General features: G+C 35.2%; 1 protein-coding gene across 1 annotated transcript in view; it reads left to right on the top strand.

Moving 5' to 3' along the window:
• Window positions 1-21,381, top strand: part of LOC115233093 (DE-cadherin) — a 177,190-nt gene that overhangs the window by 144,329 nt on the left and 11,480 nt on the right. The window contains exon 2 of the mRNA XM_029803322.1: window positions 16,656-16,729. Coding sequence (XP_029659182.1) covers window positions 16,656-16,729 — 74 coding nt within the window. The remainder of the gene's footprint in view (window positions 1-16,655; window positions 16,730-21,381) is intronic.

Below are 21,381 nucleotides of genomic sequence, written 5' to 3'. Positions count from 1 at the left end.
ATTATAATTATATTTAATTAAAAGGTTTATACATCTAGTAATTACTAAAAAATATTTCTGGTTCATTCAGTAATTAATCGAACAAATTAATGTACATTTAATGTACAATTAATGTACATACTTGTCTAATGATCATTAACTTAATAACTCACATTTTGCAATCGACAAATATAAATGAGAAAAAGCGATTATCGATTTATTAATAGAAAAAATACCAAAAAACGAGAACAGAAAAAATATTTTATTTTATTTTTAATGTCATTTTTGCTTCAAATTGTAATGAGATGCTTTGAATTTTCAATTCTCGCTTCTCGCTTTTGTCACCGCTTTTCTCTTTGTTAGTTCATTAATTTTTCAAAGTGTTTATCAAGAATTATTGCATTATCAATTGTTGTAAAATTAATTACGAACAATTAAAGAAAAATAAACGAGCGCGGATTATATGTTACACATGTATGTATTATATACGAGTGTCACGAGTAATGGAGGCAAACATCGCGTCGGAATACGACAAATGCTTAATGCATATTTAAGTAGAAACAGAGATATGAGATGACACGAGTGCGACGAGTGATTTTGCTTGACATTTCGTTCGCGAAATTATTTCGAGACAATTTCATTCTAATTATCTAATAATAGACAAGTAAGTGTTTAATAATAAATTGATTGCTGATTCGATTTAGCATTATACTTTTCACTCTATATCATTAACAGATGAAGAAAAACTTTTACGAAATTTTAATCATCCAAAAAAGGGCTTACAATAATAAAAACATAGAATTAATCTCCAGAACTGCATCTCGTATCCATGTTTCATGGAAGCGTGTCGGCTCTTATATATTTAGCCGTCAGAGAGACTGCTTTTATCACAGCCACACTGTGAAATATGCATGACGATTATACTACGTGGCTACAGTATAAAGGCTGAATCGTTGTCTACTTTAAAATCAGACAGTTCCAAATTTAATGCGACGTCGTGTGTCAAAACGTTATCGAATTTTGTGCGAGCGATACAGAAATACGATGTGAGGAAATTTCAGATAGTTGCGTGTAAAAATTATCGGAGATTCCAAAATGCATAAAATTACGCCGTCATTAATTAAATGTTATTAATGTGGAAAAGAAAAAACGTTTTCAGATCGTAAAAAAAAAAAAAGAAAAAAACGATATTTGATTACAAATCATCCACACGTTTACTGATTGTAGAAAGCAATACGACATTTCGGATCGAATTTTGTGCGAGCGATACAGAAATACGATGTGAGGAAATTTCAGATAGTTGCGTGTAAAAATTATCGGAGATTCCAAAATGCATAAAATTACGCCGTCATTAATTAAATGTTATTAATGTGGAAAAGAAAAAACGTTTTCAGATCGTAAAAAAAAAAAAGAAAAAGCGATATTTGATTACAAATCATCCACACGTTTACTGATTGTAGAAAGCAATACGACATTTCGGGTATTTATGTGAAATTGTTCCCAATCTATTGTATGTTGGGACTCAACTTTAAATGAAATCAACGAGAATTTAATCGAGATACATAATCATCGGCATTGTTAATGCCGCAAATGAAATCTCTTCCGTGGATGTGAGCTACCGATAATTATCGTAATTAAAATCATACGTGCAAAATGATATGAATTTGATATGATTATCATTTATCGATGCAATCGGGACGAATTTTTATTTATTCAATGTCCACATGTGTAAAGTGATTTTTGCGATTGATTTAAAATTTCAGCGCAATTTTAATTTTAGATAGTGGTTTGCGTTAGGTTTTTTTTTTTTTTCGAATTGACATTAATTTTTGTATTTGTAAAACGCGAAGGATTGAATAATGTTGTATTTATTAATGATATTTAATCACAATCATTATTATAAACAATAATAATGATTAAATTAATAGCACAATAGCATTTATTGAGCACTTAGTCGAGATGTTCGGAATCAGTTTTTTCTTGAAACATGAATTCTCTATAATAATAATTAAATTAGTAGCACAGTAACATTTATTGAATATTGGTCGAGATGCTTGGAATCAGGTTTTTCTCGAAATATGAATTCTCTCTCTCGAACTAATCTCGCAAGACTTTAAATACCTTTATCTTTTTATTATTTAACTCTTCCTATCAGAAACAAAAATATGCTTTTTACCAATTTCTGCACTCCTCACCTCTGCAAGTAATTTCCGTAATGCTTACGGCAATGCAAGTAGAAATCACTATGTGGGCCGAGTTTCTATAAATAGGCTTTGCTCGATAAAGTCGGGACACCAGAGACCGAGTTCGACGACGTTGTCACTTAAGAATCATGACAGGTATGGAGAGCGTGATTTCAATATGAGAAGGTATAGATACGAGTAAATATTAGTTTGTCTTGAGCACAACTAGAATTGTACATTAATTAAATATTACAGTTACATAAGTAAGAATAAAAATTATGTGATAATTGAATATTAAGATTAAGTTATTCTTTATAGAAATTATAACATATTTATTAATTTAGTTATAATATATTTTAGTTATAGTTATTCTTTATAAAATATTTTATTATAACACGAGAATTATGCAAGGATCTTTATGACAAGGAGCAAAATAAATGGCACTCAACGTTGCCATGCAAATGAAAAAGATAAAGAACGCGAAATTACAAGATTAAATACAAGGATATCATGCAAAGAGCAATATAAAAAATTTTATTCTTCTGATTCAAGTAGCGCACATTTCTGTTAAAACTCATATCGTTTACGTCAAGCGGGAAAAAGATTGGAAAAAAAAATGCAATAGAAGATTTCCTAAGGAATTTCACGTTTACGTAACTCATAGGAGATTCGCGTGATTTACATTTCTATTGTAAGTAGACGATAACTCAGGTGTAACTGCCGGCCATCACGAAATTAAGCGGCGCTTCTACCATCGTTGCTGCTATCGAAAGTTTTATCGAGCATCGAGAAGCATCGAAAACGCGGATTTCTCGCGCGATCCCCGAGGGTCTTTATCCTAAACGATTTCGGCGCCAACATCAAGATATATCGGTTCTACGTCTATCGCGGAAAAGGATGGACCCTCGTTATAGAAAAGGCCATTCAACGTTAGTCCTACTGTATTGGGATTCGACGACAACAATGCCCGCGTACAATAGACAATACATCGTAGCAGGATAACAATGCCCTTCCGCGGAATCTGTATCGCGGAGAGAGTTGTTGCCACGCGAGTCCGTGCAAGCCGATCGAGCGTGTTCCCTTCCGTTTCGGAGATTCGGCACAATATTTCGAGCGGTACGAGCGGCGCGAGATTCCGGAAGTAACACGTCGGCGCGAAGAAACACCTCGCGAGAGAAGAGAAATCGACTCCGAGATATTTGTGCGTTAAATCCTTCTAAACCGGCATGAAAATGACAATGAGCCGCGACGGACAATAGATCCGGAGAAGAAAACAATTCCGGAAGAGGGAGAGAAAGGGAGGATATATATCGAGCGAGTGAGCCTCGTCCGGCTCTCCCTCCTGTATCTCTTTGTGTGGACTGTCATTCGACGTACAATGCTCCGTTAATACGTTTCGAATGGAGTTGACGATGGGGTCTTTGCACTCGCGCGATAATCGCGTCCACTCGGAAATATTTAATTAATCGTACGACTATCGTCGAACCAACGTAGTTAGCCTTCGATTCGTCTCGACCGGCTATCCCATGAATGAGAATCTTTGTTCTTTCGCGTACGCGTAACCGCGTAATTTTATGTCCGAGTATCGATCGAGAAAATCAATTTTCTATTCTTCGTATAGGAAATATCGGAAGATCCGTTCGAAATCAAGATCAAGTTTAAAACAAGCACTGTAAGATAAACGTGGAATATAGCGAGATGATTTCTTTGCGCTAACGCTATATAATTAATTTAAAGTGCTTTTGCTATATAATTAATTTAAAGTGCTTTCTAACACAGAGTTGGGAAAAAAGATTTTAAGGATGTTTTGGCTATATAAAATAATAGCAAAAAATCGTCAAAATTAAAAAAAACATATTTCTTACGTTTATATTGTTTGAAAAATCAAATAAATAAATCTGGATTATAAAAAGAATTAAAGTATCACAAAATATAATGGTTTTTAACATCTTTGTAAAAGAAAATAGTTGTAATTAATAATTTTAATTAAATTTAATTTGATTTAATTTTCTAATTTATGACAAAAACTTTTGATCGTGAATATCTTCTGAAATCAATTGCAAGAAACAAAAAAGAAACGAGTAATTTGCAGAAAGAGAGAAAGAGAAAGATTATATTTTTCTACAATTTTTAATAAATAATTTTAAATGAGGAAGTGGATCTAAATCAAGTTTAGTACAAATATTTATTAGAGTTTTCTTAATATATGTGAAAATTTTTATTTTATTGGCAACGTTTTTTTTCCTTGTCAAATTTGTCAGTAAATACTGCAATACATCATTTTCCATAAGAATCAATAGTAACTTTAAATTTAAATAATTTCCAAATCGTTAAAAGAATTGTGCTTGGGTTTTGCATAGATGTTTAGAAGAAATAGTAGAACAGTCTACGAAATTTTCATGCTTTTGTCAATGTTTCGACATATAACACATACATTCTTAATAATCATTATTGTACAGAAATTAAATGGACGCGCGATATTTTCTTAATTTTTTTTTTGCCTGGCAAAGTATTTGCGAATAAAATTGAAAAATCCTCGGATTTTCATACGTTACCGTTTTTACGACGTACAATTTTCGTAGAAATTTAATCTCAAATATTGTTGAAGGAGTAATAAGTTTGTCAATCTCGCAGTTATTGTATATCGATATATACAATAGATTGACGCGGCGTCAGAAAATCCGGTGAAAAATACACGTTTGGGGAGAAAAGAACTGAAAGTCTCTGTCGTGTTATTCTGTCGTAAAATTCCACGTGACTGGCTCTCCATAGCACCGTATCATATGTATAACCGGAAATTTCTGCTTTCGCCATTTCCTACGTATATCTCGTAGGTTTAAGTATTTATTGCCATCTCCGGCGGAAAAGATCGAACATTCTTCGTCGCGCGATACTTTACCGGAGTTCACCGCAACGCGGGGTATCATTACGGCTGTATATTCGAAAAATGTATAGGTGTTAATACGGGCGTGTGCATATGCCTGTAAGGGGTGCAGGATCGGGGTGTTGTGTGTGCATACCCGTTGATTATTCTATATACCGAGGTGTTCTATATTCACATCCGAGCGGTAGGATGCGCAGCGCGACCGTTGATAACGATAACCGCACACGCGACGACGATGACGACGACGACGACGACGGTAGAGGCGTTCCACTGCTCCACTATTTTTTACGACACACGAGAACACCACAGATGGGGAGGATGACGTAGAAAAAGAGGAGCGCACGTGAGAGGGAGCGATGAGAGGTAGTGTCGTGACGCGACACGACGGGTCACGCGAAGCTAAAATTTCATCCGACGACACAAAAGCGTTCCAGCCGTGATCTCCGTCGTGTCCCTCTCTCTCTTTCTCTCTCTCCTTCCCCTCGTGTCTACGGCTCAAACGTTTTCTGGAATGCGGCCTTTTTTTATTGGTCAGATACATATTATGAAGCTATTTTTGGACATGTATTTTTACTTATAAAGCCGCTCTTGTATCTACTCCTTGGAAAAACATGGAAATTTTTTTATACCTGGAGAAATCAGGTAATTCTCATGGAATTTTATTGGGACTCAGGGAATTAAAAAAAAAATTCTTTCTTTGAAAATTTTGCTCTTATACTGTAAGCAGTAGGCAATCTGTCGATTAGCCAAGTTGTGAATTATATATATTTAAAATATATTATAAATATGTATTTATCTCTGTTTATATATTCAATGTCTTGACAAAATATTGAATATGCAGTATATTTCTTTTATTTTAATTTTTAGTTATAATAAATGAAATGTTATACAAGTTAAAAATTGTTATCTTAACAAAAGCTATTCAGTTTTCTTCAGTAAATCTAGCATTTGAAACTTAAGTGGCTTTGTGTTTTTCTTTCGTATGAGTGAAAAACATTAGAAAACGTGTATAATAAAAAAACTTATTTTAAAAAATTGCATTAACAAATATTTAAAATATTTTCTTTACCTGAAATTTTGAACAAAAATATCTGGTAGAGCAGGGAATTTTCAAGGGACTTTTTTACAAGATTTGAGTAAATACCCTGATTGTGGATCATTTATTTTTAAATGATACAATTATCTCTCTGGGTGTTCGCATATTAAGGTTCTTCTAAAAAGAATTATCATTTATAATTCAATTTTCTTTTATTCTAAGCCACAAAAGTATTAGAGGGTAAATGAAATAAAAATTATTTCATCAATTATTTAATTTGTTTCTTAATCCAACGCGAGAGTAAAGTTCAATCACGGTTCTTGACATCTCGACTATTTGCGTTGCTCATTCTCAAAATTTAATACATGAGGCTGGAATTGTGGGAATACGCAGCATTTGCGCGACGCAACAGATACTATCGTTACTTTATTTTATGGCTATAATAAACACATTCTATGAAAACGCGAAGCTATTACCCCATAATACAATTGTTGCGTTTGTTGCCTTATCGTCGCGTCAACGGATTCTCGAAGGAAAAATTATTTGCAATCAATTTTCGGAAAGATGTGTGTATATTCAGTCGCGATTATTTTCTTAAAGTTCTAATTAAAGTTCTAATTATTATATATTTGATAAGAGATCAATCCGTTTTCGTAATTTTTCTGCACACTCGGGCGATAATCGAGGACCATGAACTCAACGTCAATCATCTCCACGGATGTCAATCAAACCGTTACGGCGTTTTCATGTCCACATGTATGTAATACACATTTCTGCGTGCTCGCGCTTTATCGAGGCTACAAAAGAGACGACTTTAAATCCGCGCTTTTATGAGGCAGCACCACTATGCGCGTTATACTCCCATAACCGGGCGCGCGTGTGGAAAATGCGTCTGCACCAGTAACACACATTTTCAGCTCGTAAATGAGGTAGGGTCGTCGACGCATGCGGTTTGTAATAAATTATAGGCTTGGCAGTAATGTGCACGTCATGGTCATTACGACGTATAAGCGCGCCCTGTGATTTCGACGCTCGTCCCGCGATTTGTCGACGTATGTTCTATTAAACGTTAGCCACGTTTATCTCCTTGCTTATGTAACAACATACAGTGTTTTACGAAAGGAGTCTGAAACAACTGCGAGTAATATTTCGACGAAAAGTAACCGATGAGATTTTTCTATCGCGATTTGTCATCTTTAAAGATATAAAAAATATTTCACGTACATTGCTTATAATAATATCTCTGAAAAATTCTCTGCGAAATTTTAATCTATTTTTTTTTTTTCGTTAATTAAAAACTGACCGAGTTTCATCAAACGTAGCATTTTATTCGCTGAAGTTTCATTTAATCGGAGAGAATCGATTGTTCGAGAATAATTCCTTATCAGATTTAGACATTTCGTAGATTCCATAAGTAGTAAGTTATTTAAGTACACGCAATATTGTTTCATTGCTCTCTCACATTTCGCATAAAGAAGTTTCTCATCAGTTGCTGGATAGCTGGGCGAATGCACGCGCGTATATCTTTTTACGAGTAGCAAGATGTCAGTTGTCACTGTTGCAAGCCAGATTTGATGACGAGCGGATTTGGAGCTGTATACTTCGAGTACCGCGGTAGCTCGTAAACTTCTAACGATGCAGCAGTTTCAGGACAATGTCTTCGTACCTTGTCCATGACACATATTATATTTTGCACCCGCCGGCAAGCGCGAGTAGAGTTTTGCGAATTTATTTGCGCGAATCCACGATTCGATATCCCAACAGTTTAACGATCATTTTCGCTTTGCTTAACAGGCGATATACAAATTAATAATTTCGGAAGGAAAAATTTTTTTTTTTTTTTTTTTTTTTTTTTTTGTGAACTTTAGATATAGCGAGCCCTTAAATTTTTGTAGATTTTTTTTTAGGTTTTAGCGGACCCTTGATTTTTTTGTGAGAACATATGTTCTCGACATCAAAAAGTTATGTCATTTTTATTGTAACATTTTCCGAAGCAGTTCATATTTTTGAAACTGTGTGTTATTTTTAAAAATCAAGGCTAAAAATAAATCAAAAATACGTATCGGGGATATGTAATCTTGTATCAATATTAAATAAATTTATTGATAGCTACAGTATTGAAAATTAACGATTACACGGCAACAGTTTATGAATTAGATATGTTATAAAATTAGATGTTATAGATTTTCTTTATACAAGTTGTTCCAGATTTATCGCACCATCTGCTAATAGCAGATTCTTGAGATCATTTGGAGATGATTTTTCCTCAGCGAAAATATTGAGAGAGATTATTATTTTTTGCAAGTTTTCAATTTTTCCATCATATATTTTTGTAACTAACAAGGGAATCTTGCGAAATTGAAGATTCTGAGTTTGATAAAACTTTACAGACATGTAGAAGGGGTCAATAGATAAATTTAGAAATTTTCAATTGCGGTCCAAAAACGTTTATACAAAAGTTTCATGATAAAAATCTATTTAATCACATTAATAAATATTTAAAAATATGTTTTTTTTTTTAAAGAATTATTTTTTCAAATTTTTATTAATGTGGTTAAATAGAGCTTTTTTACCTTGTAAGCCTTAAATTAAAATTCTCTCCTCTTAAAATAAACTATCTGAAATTAATTAAAGAATGTAGTTTTAACTCTCTATAAAATTTAGCTTGCAAAAAGTCCTTTTTAAGTCGTTTACAACACGAAAATTAGTGATGCCTCGACATTTTTGCTGAGGAAAAATCATCTCAAAATGATCTCAAGAATCTGCTATTAGCAGGTGGTGCGGTTTGTCTGGGACACCCTGTATATGCGAATACTATTTTATTTCGAAGAACTTGAGACATAACTGTGTGGGAATAAAAACCAGAATAGCCTCGAAAGAGGATGATGAAGCGCAAGAATTGATTAAGCGGCTAAAGATTGATATCGATCGCCGATATTCGAGGGATATCAAAACTGCAACATACGACGGCGTGCCGGTGCAAATGAAGGCGAGAATAATTCGGGGGGGGCTTATGAGGCCGCGAGGTAAGGTAGTACGACAAGTTGGTTTAATTGAGTTAGGCGCGGTGACAGTAATCCATAACATGCATATACACACACGCATACAGGAACGAACAAACGAGAGCGAACGTCGAGCGGTGACCGGTTAGAGGGTGGAAAGGTGGTGCAGAAATAGTGCCGCGGTTTCTCCCTCTCTCACGGTCGCGTGTAACGTGTGCGCGTGTGAGGCCTGGTTTAGCTTCGATTATCGATACGGAATGCACTTACGGTCCATAATGCACCCACGAGGTGGTACGTACGCCCGCAGTCAGGCGTATCCGGGGGTGTCTGCCCGTGTCCGCCCGCCCGCGAGCCCTTACGCGATATTTCACGTCCTACGTAATACGTACGTGCATACGTACCGCATCGCCTCGCTTTTTATACCCCCTTTCGCCAGCATTGACGTCGTCTATAATCATCCATCGCGCGAAAGCTGCTCGTACATACACGATGCATCAGCGGCAGCGGCGAAGATGCATGATCGAAACTGAGGCACTGAGGATCGCCGTAACGTGTTTTTTTTTTAACGCTATACCGACTAAAATTATTATTTCTCTCACCGATCATGCATCGTGTTATGAATCGAGACGAGTGCGTGCGAGTTTCGTATGCGTGTCACTGCGCGTTACTCGCTGTTAGTCACATTGTTAGTACGTGCGATGACCCGGTTATCGATAATCCTCTCGTTAGATAAACCTCCGGTGAACGGTGGTAAGCACATATTGCCGCACCCACATCCGCGCGACCAATCTTTCAACAAATTAATTCAACTTGCCGCCTCGCGTCGTTTCTCGGCAGTGACAGAGTGTCTACTCTCTGGAAAAACATGGAAAACCTGAAATTCTCAGGGAACTTTTTTATACCTAAAGAAATCAGGGAATTCCCATAGAATTTTATTAAAGCTCAAGAATAAAGCACAATTATATACCGCTATCGTGCCGCGATACATTATATCTTTTATAGTGTTACTTGTACGAACCAACAGTCACGCGGCAAGAAGATCGATATTACTCACCTCGGAGGAGTGACTAGTAATTTACAAGCTTCCGAAACTTTTGGAATATACTTTTTTTTCCCACCCCTAAAACCTGCGTGATGTAACACAGCCTCTTCAATTATCACGCGATCGATCAGCTGATAACTGGTCGTCCTAGATTACAGCGGCATATATATGGCAGTGACAGAGTGTCTACTCTCTGGAAAAACATGGAAAACCTGAAATTCTCAGGGAACTTTTTTATACCTAAAGAAATCAGGGAATTCCCATAGAATTTTATTAAAGCTCAGGGAATCTAAAAAAAAAAATTTTGTTTAATAAAAATGTTTTTAAAATAATTTTGCTTTTATACTGTAAGCAGTCTTGTAAATTATGTGTTTAAAATATATTATAAATATATATCTATCTCTGTTTAAATATTCAATGCCTTAACAATGAACATACAGTACATATTCGTTATTTTAATTTTTAGTGATGAAAAATGAAAGTGTCATACAAATTAAAAGTTTTTATTTTAACGAAAGCTATTCAGTTTTTTTTAGGACATTTTTAAATCTAGTACTTGAAACTTAAGTGGCTTTGTGTTTTTCCTTCATATGAGTGAAAAGTACTAGAAAACGCATACAGTAAAAAAACTTATTTTCGGAAATTGCCAAAAAATCTTTAAAATATTCTCTTTACCTAGAAATACCTGCAAGATCAGGAAATTTTCATGGAATTTTTTAACAAGATTTGAATAGACACGTTTGAGTGACAGCGTTGGGGATATCGCTCTATAGTCTTGCTCTATGTAACTTCACGGGAAAAAATACAGGATTCAGGTACCTCCGAGGATTTGCTTCAAATCGAATCGCGCGCATGAAACGATACGTCAAACCTCGTGACATCACTCGGCACGTGGAAATGCATGCCGAGTTTGAACAATCGTTAAATATCGAAATATATCATTAACTACCTTTCTCTCGAAAACCGTGACATTTCGTAAAAAATACGCGGTACTTAATTTCTTCACTTATTTATTTATTAATATTTTATACATCCTCTTTATGTATGATACATTTTTTTCGTAAGGTTTTAATTAAAGTAGCGATCAGTTAAACATGTATCTATCTGCTATTAATCTTAAAAATTACATAACGCGGAAGAGCAGTCACTGATCTAATCTAAATTAGCATGCTTATCGTTTTCCTATTCCGTTCCTTTTCTAGAGTCCCGTGCATCCAACTTTGACAATAACCCGGACGTAAAACACTCTCCAGAAATGGGAACGGCGAGGTCCCAATTTCACAATATCTCCTTCTGATCTGGTCGCTTCCAGGACTATTGTAATCATATGCTGTTCGTGAAAAGCTAATTGATTCAATAATTATGCGGTTGTACACGATAAATAACCACCAAGATGTATCGCACAAAAATTTGAAGATTTCCGGCGCACGTTATCGCGGAAGCTTTTTTTTTTTCTTTTTTGTTTATATAACCACATTTCACAGCGTGCGTGGGCGAGACGATTTTTAATTTCTCGTTAAATTCGCCAGGAAATCGGGACACGCGCGCTCAACGAACGACGGCGTAACGGCGGCGCGCGATTACGCTGGGGAAAATAAAAAAAAAAAAAAAGAAAGAAAAAAGAATGGAAGTGTAATTGGCTTCGTTTCGGGTAATGAGAGCGTCGATAGTATCGGAATAAAATCGTATTTCGCTTTTCGTGCCCTCCCCCCTCCCCCCCCCGTGGCGCGATGGCGAGAGAGATCGTCCAGAGAGATCGCTTATCGCCCGTTTCAGGAAATATCGCGCGCGCCGTGTTTTGCCCGCCCGAGCGAGATATGAAAAATGCGAAACGGCTCCCGGGCCGATGCGAATCCTTTTACAGTTGACGCTTTTCCGATGACGTCGCTGATAACGCCGCGCCGACGATAATGCCGGAAATGGCATCTCCCCGGGGTCGATCCCCCCCCTCCGTTCGTTTCCGACGACGCGACCGGCAAATCCGCCCTGTTTTGCCGCGCCACTTTCGGCTCTCGCGAAAAAGCCCGCATTTTCATAAGTTCCTTTTTTTTCCTCCCCCCTCCCCTTTAACCGACAAATATTCGACGACGCGCATGTATAACGCGAAACCGGTGTATTTATGGGATGCGACGACGCGCGCTGCAGACGGTCGTACGATAAGAGGGAAAAGACGATAAATTTGGAATATGTTTTAACCCAATTAGGTGTAAGTTAATGGTGCGTTTTATCGCGCGCACGCTTTCGTAGAGATAAATGCATAGCGCGAAAAATTATAAAGATTATCCGTGCGTATACTATGTTTAGGCGCTACGTTTTCGCTGAAACGCGATTTGGGTGTTAGCGGAATAACCGGCAGCAGGCTGCTTAAGCGGCACAAATATAAATATGCTCTCCGTGCATCGTGCACTTAGCGAAATGAGGATTAATAATTTTTGCAGTTAATATAACGGATACCGTTGCTTACGTACTATGGTGCGACGATGGTTCAGGAAAAAAAACAAAATTTGCTGTTGAAAGCACTGGCGATAAGCGTGGATTAAACCGACTCTGTACCGGTTCAAGCTTATCTCACACGTTTGGTATTTATGTAATTACTCATGCTACCGGTTTGGCATAGTAATTATCACGTGCGGAAGGGTAAAATGAATAAACCGATACGCTGTTCGCGGGATTTCTGCTAATTTTTCTAATTAAAATACATCGAGCATATACGTCGAGAAATTTGTTATCGTTTCAGTAAATTAATTATATCGCGTTCCACCAGTCTCTATATATTGTAGTTTTGCGAATTCATGGGTATTATGGATGTACAATAGTAGCAAAAAACTGTCAAAATTAAAAAAAAAATTTCTTACCTTTATACTGTTTGAAAAATCAAATAAATAAATCCGGGTTATAAAAAAAGTTTAAGTATCACAAAATAATATGGTTTTTGACGTCTTTGTAAAAGAAAATAGTTATAATTAATATTTTTCCTAATTTATGACAAAAACTTTTGGTCGTGAATATTCCCTGAAATCAACTGCAAGAAACAAAAAATAACGAGTAATTTGCAGAAAGAGAGAAAGAGACAGATAATATTTTTCTACAATTTTTAGTAAATAATTTTTAAACGAGTGAGTGGATCTAAATTAAATTTTGCACAAATATTTATTAGAGTTTTCTTAATATATGTGAAAATTTTTATTTCGTTGACAATGTTTTTCGCTTATTAAATTTGTCAATAAATGTTATAATATGCGATTTTCCATAAGAATCAATCGGACGGCTATATACAAGTTTTTGTGGGTTTTTTTTTTTTTTTTTTTAACTACGGATTAGAGAGCGCGTTGCCACCTCCGGAAAAATCGAGGTAGGAGAGGAACGAGGTGCGGTCGGATTCAATAAATCTCGCTCGCTGATAGTTTCGATAAATGGTTTTGATACGGAATACGGCGGACTCCATCCGTAATCCGCTATAACATACCTAGTTTTCAGCCTGTGACATAAATGTCGCTGAGTCTCTTTGGGCGCAAAATGGAATATAGGACGGGGCACGACTGACACGAATTCCCTCCTAATGTGAGTCTCGCGCGTATATATATATATATATATATATATATATATATATATATATATATAAGTATATATATATATATATATATATATATATATATCTCTCTCTCGCGGAAGGATCTTCTTCTCGCGAACGAATGGGTCTCGTGTCACTTCTCTTATCTCGTGCTATCTTAACACTTAGTGTCATCTGCTTTTTCTTAAGTTGAACTTATGATTGCAAATATTTCTTAATCCTGCGTCTAGTCTTCTACGATCCGTCGAGACTTATATTTCTTTTTCAAAATATATAATATAAGGACCAACTCTTGTAATGACTTTAATTCAACAATTAAATTTGCACCTTCAATATTTATGGTTTCTAAAAGGGAGAAATTGCAGAATACTTTATTTCTTCGCTCGATCGGATAAGTAACATTTTTAAAACCGTATATAGGTCGAACGGAATTGATTTACTGAATGAAAAGTTAGTATTCACAACTACATTGTTTATGATAAATGTAATGAGAAATAATAATTTTTGTTGAACACGTGATGTAATTTCTTTCTGGAATTTGACGCAACATGATCTTCTCTTAAAAAAATGTGTACTTATCTTTTATTTATGTGTTTCGCATACTTCGGTATGATAAGTTGTTTTACCGCAAGTAATCAATAGACCAATACTTTCGGTGGAGCAAAAATTGTAATCCCGCGTTTGCATTCTTCATATAATTTTTTTGCGCAAAATCGAATCACTATCTGACACGTATTAAAAGTTGCGGTAAAATACAAAACGAGAAGGGTGAACTTGATAAAAATTTTTCTTTAATACGCGAAGTTCCGCGTAAATGCAATATCGTGTAAAGTCTTTAATGGATCTCTAGCTGCGAAAGAACTAGTCTAAGAGATGCTCTTTTCCTCGAACATATCCAAGGGAAAGGGCATCATCGCCGCATAGAGAAGTGATAATGTTTAACACGCGGCGGATAACATAGAGAAATACACACAAATAGTTTCTGCTACACAGATGTTTCAACTGGAGCGGAACAAGATAATGGCTAAAGTGTCAATTTGAATGTTTGAGAGGACAGATAGATTCGTGGTTACGTGTGCTCGATTGAGTTTGAGTGATAATAAATTCGAGTGACGTCGACGAGATTGCGGATAATCCCAAACGACTTCGAGACAGAACGCGACGCAGAGAGAGGGTGATTTTCAATTCAATTATATCGAGTTTCAAGAGCGATTCGAGCATAATCATGCGCTTATTATACATTTATTTTAACCAGGCTGTACAAGAATTGTTTACCGATTTAATACGAAACGGATCGATTGCATCGATTATATGTATATGGCATTTTTACCAATCGGCAACTCGTATAGAAAAAAAAATAGAGAAGCGAATGAAAAAAGAAAAAGAAAAAAAAGAGAGAGAGAAAAACAACTCAATGGATTCGGAACATGTGGGAAAAAATTCGCGCGAATATATGGTCGAAGATATTCTTTAGCTTCCTCTCATTTTGTCGCGTTTTATTTATTTTGTCATTTCACCGTATTTCGTAGTGACGGCGCGTTCCGAGAGTGACTGGGCTGGTTGAATTTTATGCAATTCTGGTGGTATCGCTTTCACGACGGCACAAATTTACTTAAAATTCGGGACAGAGCCCGCATTAAGTGCGGGTAAACCGCATTGTGTGGCTGAACCACACAAGCTGCAGGAATGACAGAATTTCGTCGCCGTCACGTGGCTGGAAAGTCGAAAGCATTATAACAAAGGAGAGCGAAACATTTCCGTTTAATTTGAAAATGTCGACGACAAATACATATTTCGCGAAATAAATACGATCTGATCCGTTTCTCTTTTTCGTTTCGCTCGTATTTTTATTTTATCGAAAACGAATTATATGTAAAAAATATTATTTTAACAATTTTTCAAAAAAATCTATATTAATGAGACACGCATACAATTTTATTTAAAATTATAGAGACGATAATATTTTTTGCTCAACCCATCACACACATACGACAGTTGCTAACAAGCTCTCAACATAATACATTTGCATATTCTTGGAGCCTGTATTTTCTTCGATGTACTTTCCGGCTTCGTGTCTTTGTGCATTAACTTGAAGAAACTCTAATACCACATTAGCAATGCCTATTTTGTTTAACTTGTGAATAGTTTTGAAGCAGCATAAGCAGTTAATTCAAACTTGAATTCTTCGCTCTTGTTGGTAGAAAATATAAATATACCCTTGTAGCGAATGATGCATAAAGATCCTTACGGCAAGGTTCCACGTCGAGATATATATGCAATTTCTAATTTAGTTATAGTATTCGGTAATTATAAATTTAGTTAAGATTGCCCTACATTACAAAAGTTTATTAATTTTCTCATGGATATATATGTCGTTTCGTTGCATCCTTCTGAGTACACGAGTGTTCTCATGATCATTAAATTTTTACGCGAAGATTAAATCTCGTGTAAAAATGCGTATCGAGGGAACGCTTAATATTTTAAATCGCGCTTATACATAAAATGCGCACCAGAGAGAAAATTCACGTCCAAAACACAGAGGGCGAGAAATAAATGCGAGCTGAAATAATTATTAAGCGGAGCATTTAATGCAAGAGAAATCTTCATCTTAAATATGATAAACTCAACATTTGACATAAATATTTCAACGTATATTATTAAATATATTTTCGTCGAGCGAACTATTTTTTTTATCAATCTTTTTTTTTTCTCTATTTGTGTTATATTCGAAATGCACGCAAAAGCGCACACGAATATTTGTACTTCCGCATCATAGTATTTTCAAACGTATTAAATAGCGTATCCACATATTCTGATTTTTTATCAAACTTTTCGGTGTCACTCGTAACGCGTTATCCTTAGATTCGAATTAAAGGCTCTCTAAGCGACTTGTGTCTATCGAACGCAATATCATAAATGGACGATATCATCATCCTCCGTTCTTTCTTTATGTTACAGCGACTGCAATGAGATTGAGGCACTCGAGACACCTGGACGTGAGATCGCAGTTCCTGGGCGAGGAAGAATTACCGGTGAGTGCTTCTCGATTCATTCTTGATTCGATTTCTCATCCCTCCCTTTCATCATCCCTCTTCCACACGACCCTGTACCATTTACACTCCTTTCCTCCTGTCTCAGACATCAACTCCTTTTACGAGGACGATCTACCGAGATCCTCGTATAAACCATCCTTCCACCGCGTGTATAATAGATTTGTCCCTTCTCTTTCATCGCTAATCTTCCGAACGATTAAATATTTATCGCGCGCGCGCGTCAGCAGTCCTTTTTACGTGACATCGACGAGCGGCGGGTCTATTGTTGCCCGTTGAATATGTATAGAATCTATAAAAAGCCGCGATCGCGAAGCGATGGATTTGATTCTCCGACGTCTTATTTCTCCGTTGCAATTGATTGTTTCAATAAAAACGTATATAATCTGATAATATAAAGTAATTTGGATTGTATTTTAAACTTACGCATTTGCTCTCGTTACGCAAAAAAAAAAAAAAAGAAAAGATGATCTTTTTTGAAACAACACAAAACAATATTAGATCAAATTTAATTTTGCTTAGCAAACAAAAATTTTGATTGGTGTGACGTATTTTACCAAAATGGTTTGGTTGAGGATCGCGCGCGAAAATATAAGTGGTCTCCCCAGATATTTTTTTCTCTGTTAAAATATAAACAGTCTTATCGATAACGTCGAGGCGACGTGTCTCCCATTCCGTTCGTTCGTCATGCATAAGTAATTCGCTGCAGACGGGCAAAATCACTTGCGATTCGATGAATAGACGCGCGTTCCACGACTCGCGCCCATACGTTCACGATGAGACATTTCCGTGAGAAGTGCTTGGTTGGCAGCCCCTGAGACTTGCTTACGAATCGCTCGTAAATCCTTGACATTACGCCGAAGTTTGCTCGACGAAGCGTAGGATATTTAACGCGAATCGCGAACGGAGAATTGCAGGGGCCATCTCGTGCGCATGATTCGTTTATATGTGGAACTTGGACAAATGGCAATCGAATGAAAATTGTCGCTTCGCCGAGCCGATAATTGAGGATTGAAGTTGTTTAAGACCTTGGTGATGTATCCTAGATTAGGTCCAACATCGAAGCTCCTCGTAATTATTATAAAATATAATCCTCTTCGTATGGTATTAATATCACATAAATATATATATAAATATTTTAATAATAAACCTCTTTATATATATTAGATTCGCTACAGTTGCAGAGCGTAAAGCGTAATAAATGACTTTTTAATTAATTGAAAAATTATTTATTACATATCATTAACAGTAACATTTTCACACGCATCATTGAATATTATTTTAATGCCCGTAAATTAAATTAATGGGAAAGAATTTATTTTATACGCCAAAAATAGCATGGCAAGAGAAAAATATGATCGTATTATTTATATTAATAATCCAATAGTGCACAGTTGAGTGTATAAAGATTAATTTTTTGTTATAACAAAACTTGAATTTTTTTACATTTTTAAAATAACTCGCATCGTTATTTATTTATAACATTTTAATTAGTTACAATCTTTTCATTTTTAATATAAAATATAATAATCTTCCATTATATCTTTTATATATTATATTTTTCAAAGATATCTTCCATTTTCAATACAAGATATCTCGTCAATTTATTTCTGGTAAAACTTTTGAATAAAAAGTCAAACGCAAGAATAACAAGATTCTGCTACCGCGACGTAGCCATTTTCTTTCCTATCATTAATAAAACACAATTTTCTTATAGATATATTACATTAATGGAACAACGTTTAATATTCTCGGTCCCTTTAAAGAATCAAATTTCATCATTTTCCTCGGTATAAGTTTCCACCGTGAATCGGAGATGGTAATCGCGGTGAAGCTCGTTAGTCTTTTGCGCATATTAATCGTTGCGGAAAGACCGTTGCCGTGAGCAATTCACAGGTTACGAAAGCTTTTTCGCCTTTAATATTAATTAACAGAGCCGAGAGTGTATCTCGCGACCGAGTTACATGTATCGTTGCCTTAAAACTCGGCACGAAGTATTGTATCTCGAGAGAAGAGATCATTTATTCGAGCACTGCGTGTACAGTTGTTTGTCTTCTCGCTCGATTCACGATACTCGCTATGAAATTACTCAAGTGTCGTATTTACACCAACGTTAAATAGAACATCGTTAATTAATTCACAATGGCAATTCGCCTTGCCATTCTTCTCATCGAAATAACAGCTTTCGACGACGCGATACGCTGAAAACGAAATTCTGGGTGAAAACCTTGTGAGATGCATTTAGTTTATTTTATTATTTATTTATTCATAATTCTTGCCTTGCGGCTTAGGACGGCTTCTGATTTACATCTTTGCATTTTTATATTTTTACACTTTTATATATTATTCCCCCTATTTTTTATAATATTTTTTTTCCTGTCTCTTACTTTCTTACATTTTCTTACAATAAATTCAATTAAATTAAAATAACACGTTACTAAACGTTATTAAATATTAAAATATTAAACATAAATACATAGAAACAAAATTAAATTAAAAATTAAATTAAAAAATTTCAAAAAATAAAATATACCTTAATTTTAATTGAAATTAAAATTTAAATTATAATTAAATTTAAAATCAGAATCAAACTCAAAATTTAAAATTTTTAACATTTTCAAATCTCAAAACACAACAAATCAACCTTTTTATTTTATTCTATCCTCATTTTGATTCTTTTAGCTCTTTACCTTTTTCTCTTTTTAATCTTTTGAATTTTTATGAGATGCATTTAATAATGCATCGCCTTGCCATTCTTCTCATCGAAATAACAGCTTTCGACGACGCGATACGCTGAAAACGAAATTCTGGGTGAAAACCTTGTGAGATGCATTTAGTTTATTTTATTATTTATTTATTCATAATTCTTGCCTTGCGGCTTAGGACGGCTTCTGATTTACATCTTTGCATTTTTATATTTTTACACTTTTATATATTATTCCCCCTATTTTTTATAATATTTTTTTTCCTGTCTCTTACTTTCTTACATTTTCTTACAATAAATTCAATTAAATTAAAATAACACGTTACTAAACGTTATTAAATATTAAAATATTAAACATAAATACATAGAAACAAAATTAAATTAAAAATTAAATTAAAAAATTTCAAAAAATAAAATATACCTTAATTTTAATTGAAATTAAAATTTAAATTATAATTAAATTTAAAATCAGAATCAAACTCAAAATTTAAAATTTTTAACATTTTCAAATCTCAAAACACAACAAATCAACCTTTTTATTTTATTCTATCCTCATTTTGATTCTTTTAGCTCTTTACCTTTTTCTCTTTTTAATCTTTTGAATTTTTATGAGATGCATTTAATAATGCAATGTTATGAATCTTTGGTTATTATTACCAATTGTAATAATAGTAAAAAATCGTTTGGTAAGAAAACTAATTTTACTAATGTTTCAAAAGGGCAACTTGGGATTTAGTTGAGCCAATTAAATTAACCTATTAACTAAATTATTTCATCATATTACTTATACATTAGTTAAAACTATTTCATCAAGATTCTAGATAACTTCGATCAAGGCTGGATTATTATAATAAATTATAATCAATCTTTTTTTTTCAGTGCGCTCGTAATAATTCGCTCTTTCATTCGAGAGATTTTTCTCTCGTTATTTTCTCTCAGTCCCCGTTGATGAAGCGATTACGAATTCCAATTGACGGAGGGACGTTCCTTCGAATAAGTCGACACGCATCAGCCGCGAATAGCATAACGCGGTTAATATGCTAAAACACACGGCGAACTTGTTTATCGTTAATGAGGCTGGAAAGTACGAGAGCGAGCAAGCCGCGCCGGTGCTATATCGAGGTAACATATGACCTAGACAAAGTGCAAGCGCGAAATTCTAAGCGGTCTGATGGGTTCGCCAGATGCTGGAGGCGTGTTTCGCTGCGCGCGAGCAAACCCAACATCAGGAGAGCACACGCGGATTGTATTTCTTACCAAATGCTGTTTACCTGGGAATATCGTTATCCCGTGGGACAGAAAATACTAATGAATATTAATGTCGCAACCATTTAATTACATCGAAGAGATAACTATCTAGGAAGCACATCACCCACGTACTTTAGTGTGCTAAGCGCGAATTGGAGCGTATGCTTATCGAAGTCAGACGACATGAAAATCCAACTTAACATTAGATATATACGTATATTATTATATGTTTGAAATAAAATTTTTCTTTTTGGGTGCGTCGATTGTAAATTGTACAGTCATCATCGTACATAAATTATTTATTCTTGGTCCCAAGTTAAACACGACGTCGATCAATCCTATACATTACGTATGTTAAACGCCGTTGGATCGATCCTTAATCGCGATGAAATGGTAACGCGCGGGACTTATACGAGGGCAGTTGCAGTCATAATTGATGAGAATACGGCTCGTATCGTAAGACGCAACAGACCGCGTATAACGTTGTTGCAAAACCGTGCAACTTGGCTAACCTTGCCACATGTTCTAGATCACACCAATATGCATGATTATTACGAGGCGCCTAGTTATATACGGCGCCCCGTTTTTTCCACTCGGTTCCTTTCCTTTCTACTCTAGTATCCCTTCCCCGAGGCTATTGGGTCTTGGGTCTTTTACGAGGAAACGCGACATAATAGACACG

The sequence above is a fragment of the Formica exsecta genome, unplaced genomic scaffold (genome assembly GCF_003651465.1).
Source record: "Formica exsecta isolate Colony F162 unplaced genomic scaffold, ASM365146v1 scaffold160, whole genome shotgun sequence".
Lineage (NCBI taxonomy): Eukaryota > Metazoa > Arthropoda > Insecta > Hymenoptera > Formicidae > Formica > Formica exsecta.
Note: the sequence above shows the minus strand (reverse complement) of the source record. Positions and strands in the feature narration are given on the sequence as shown.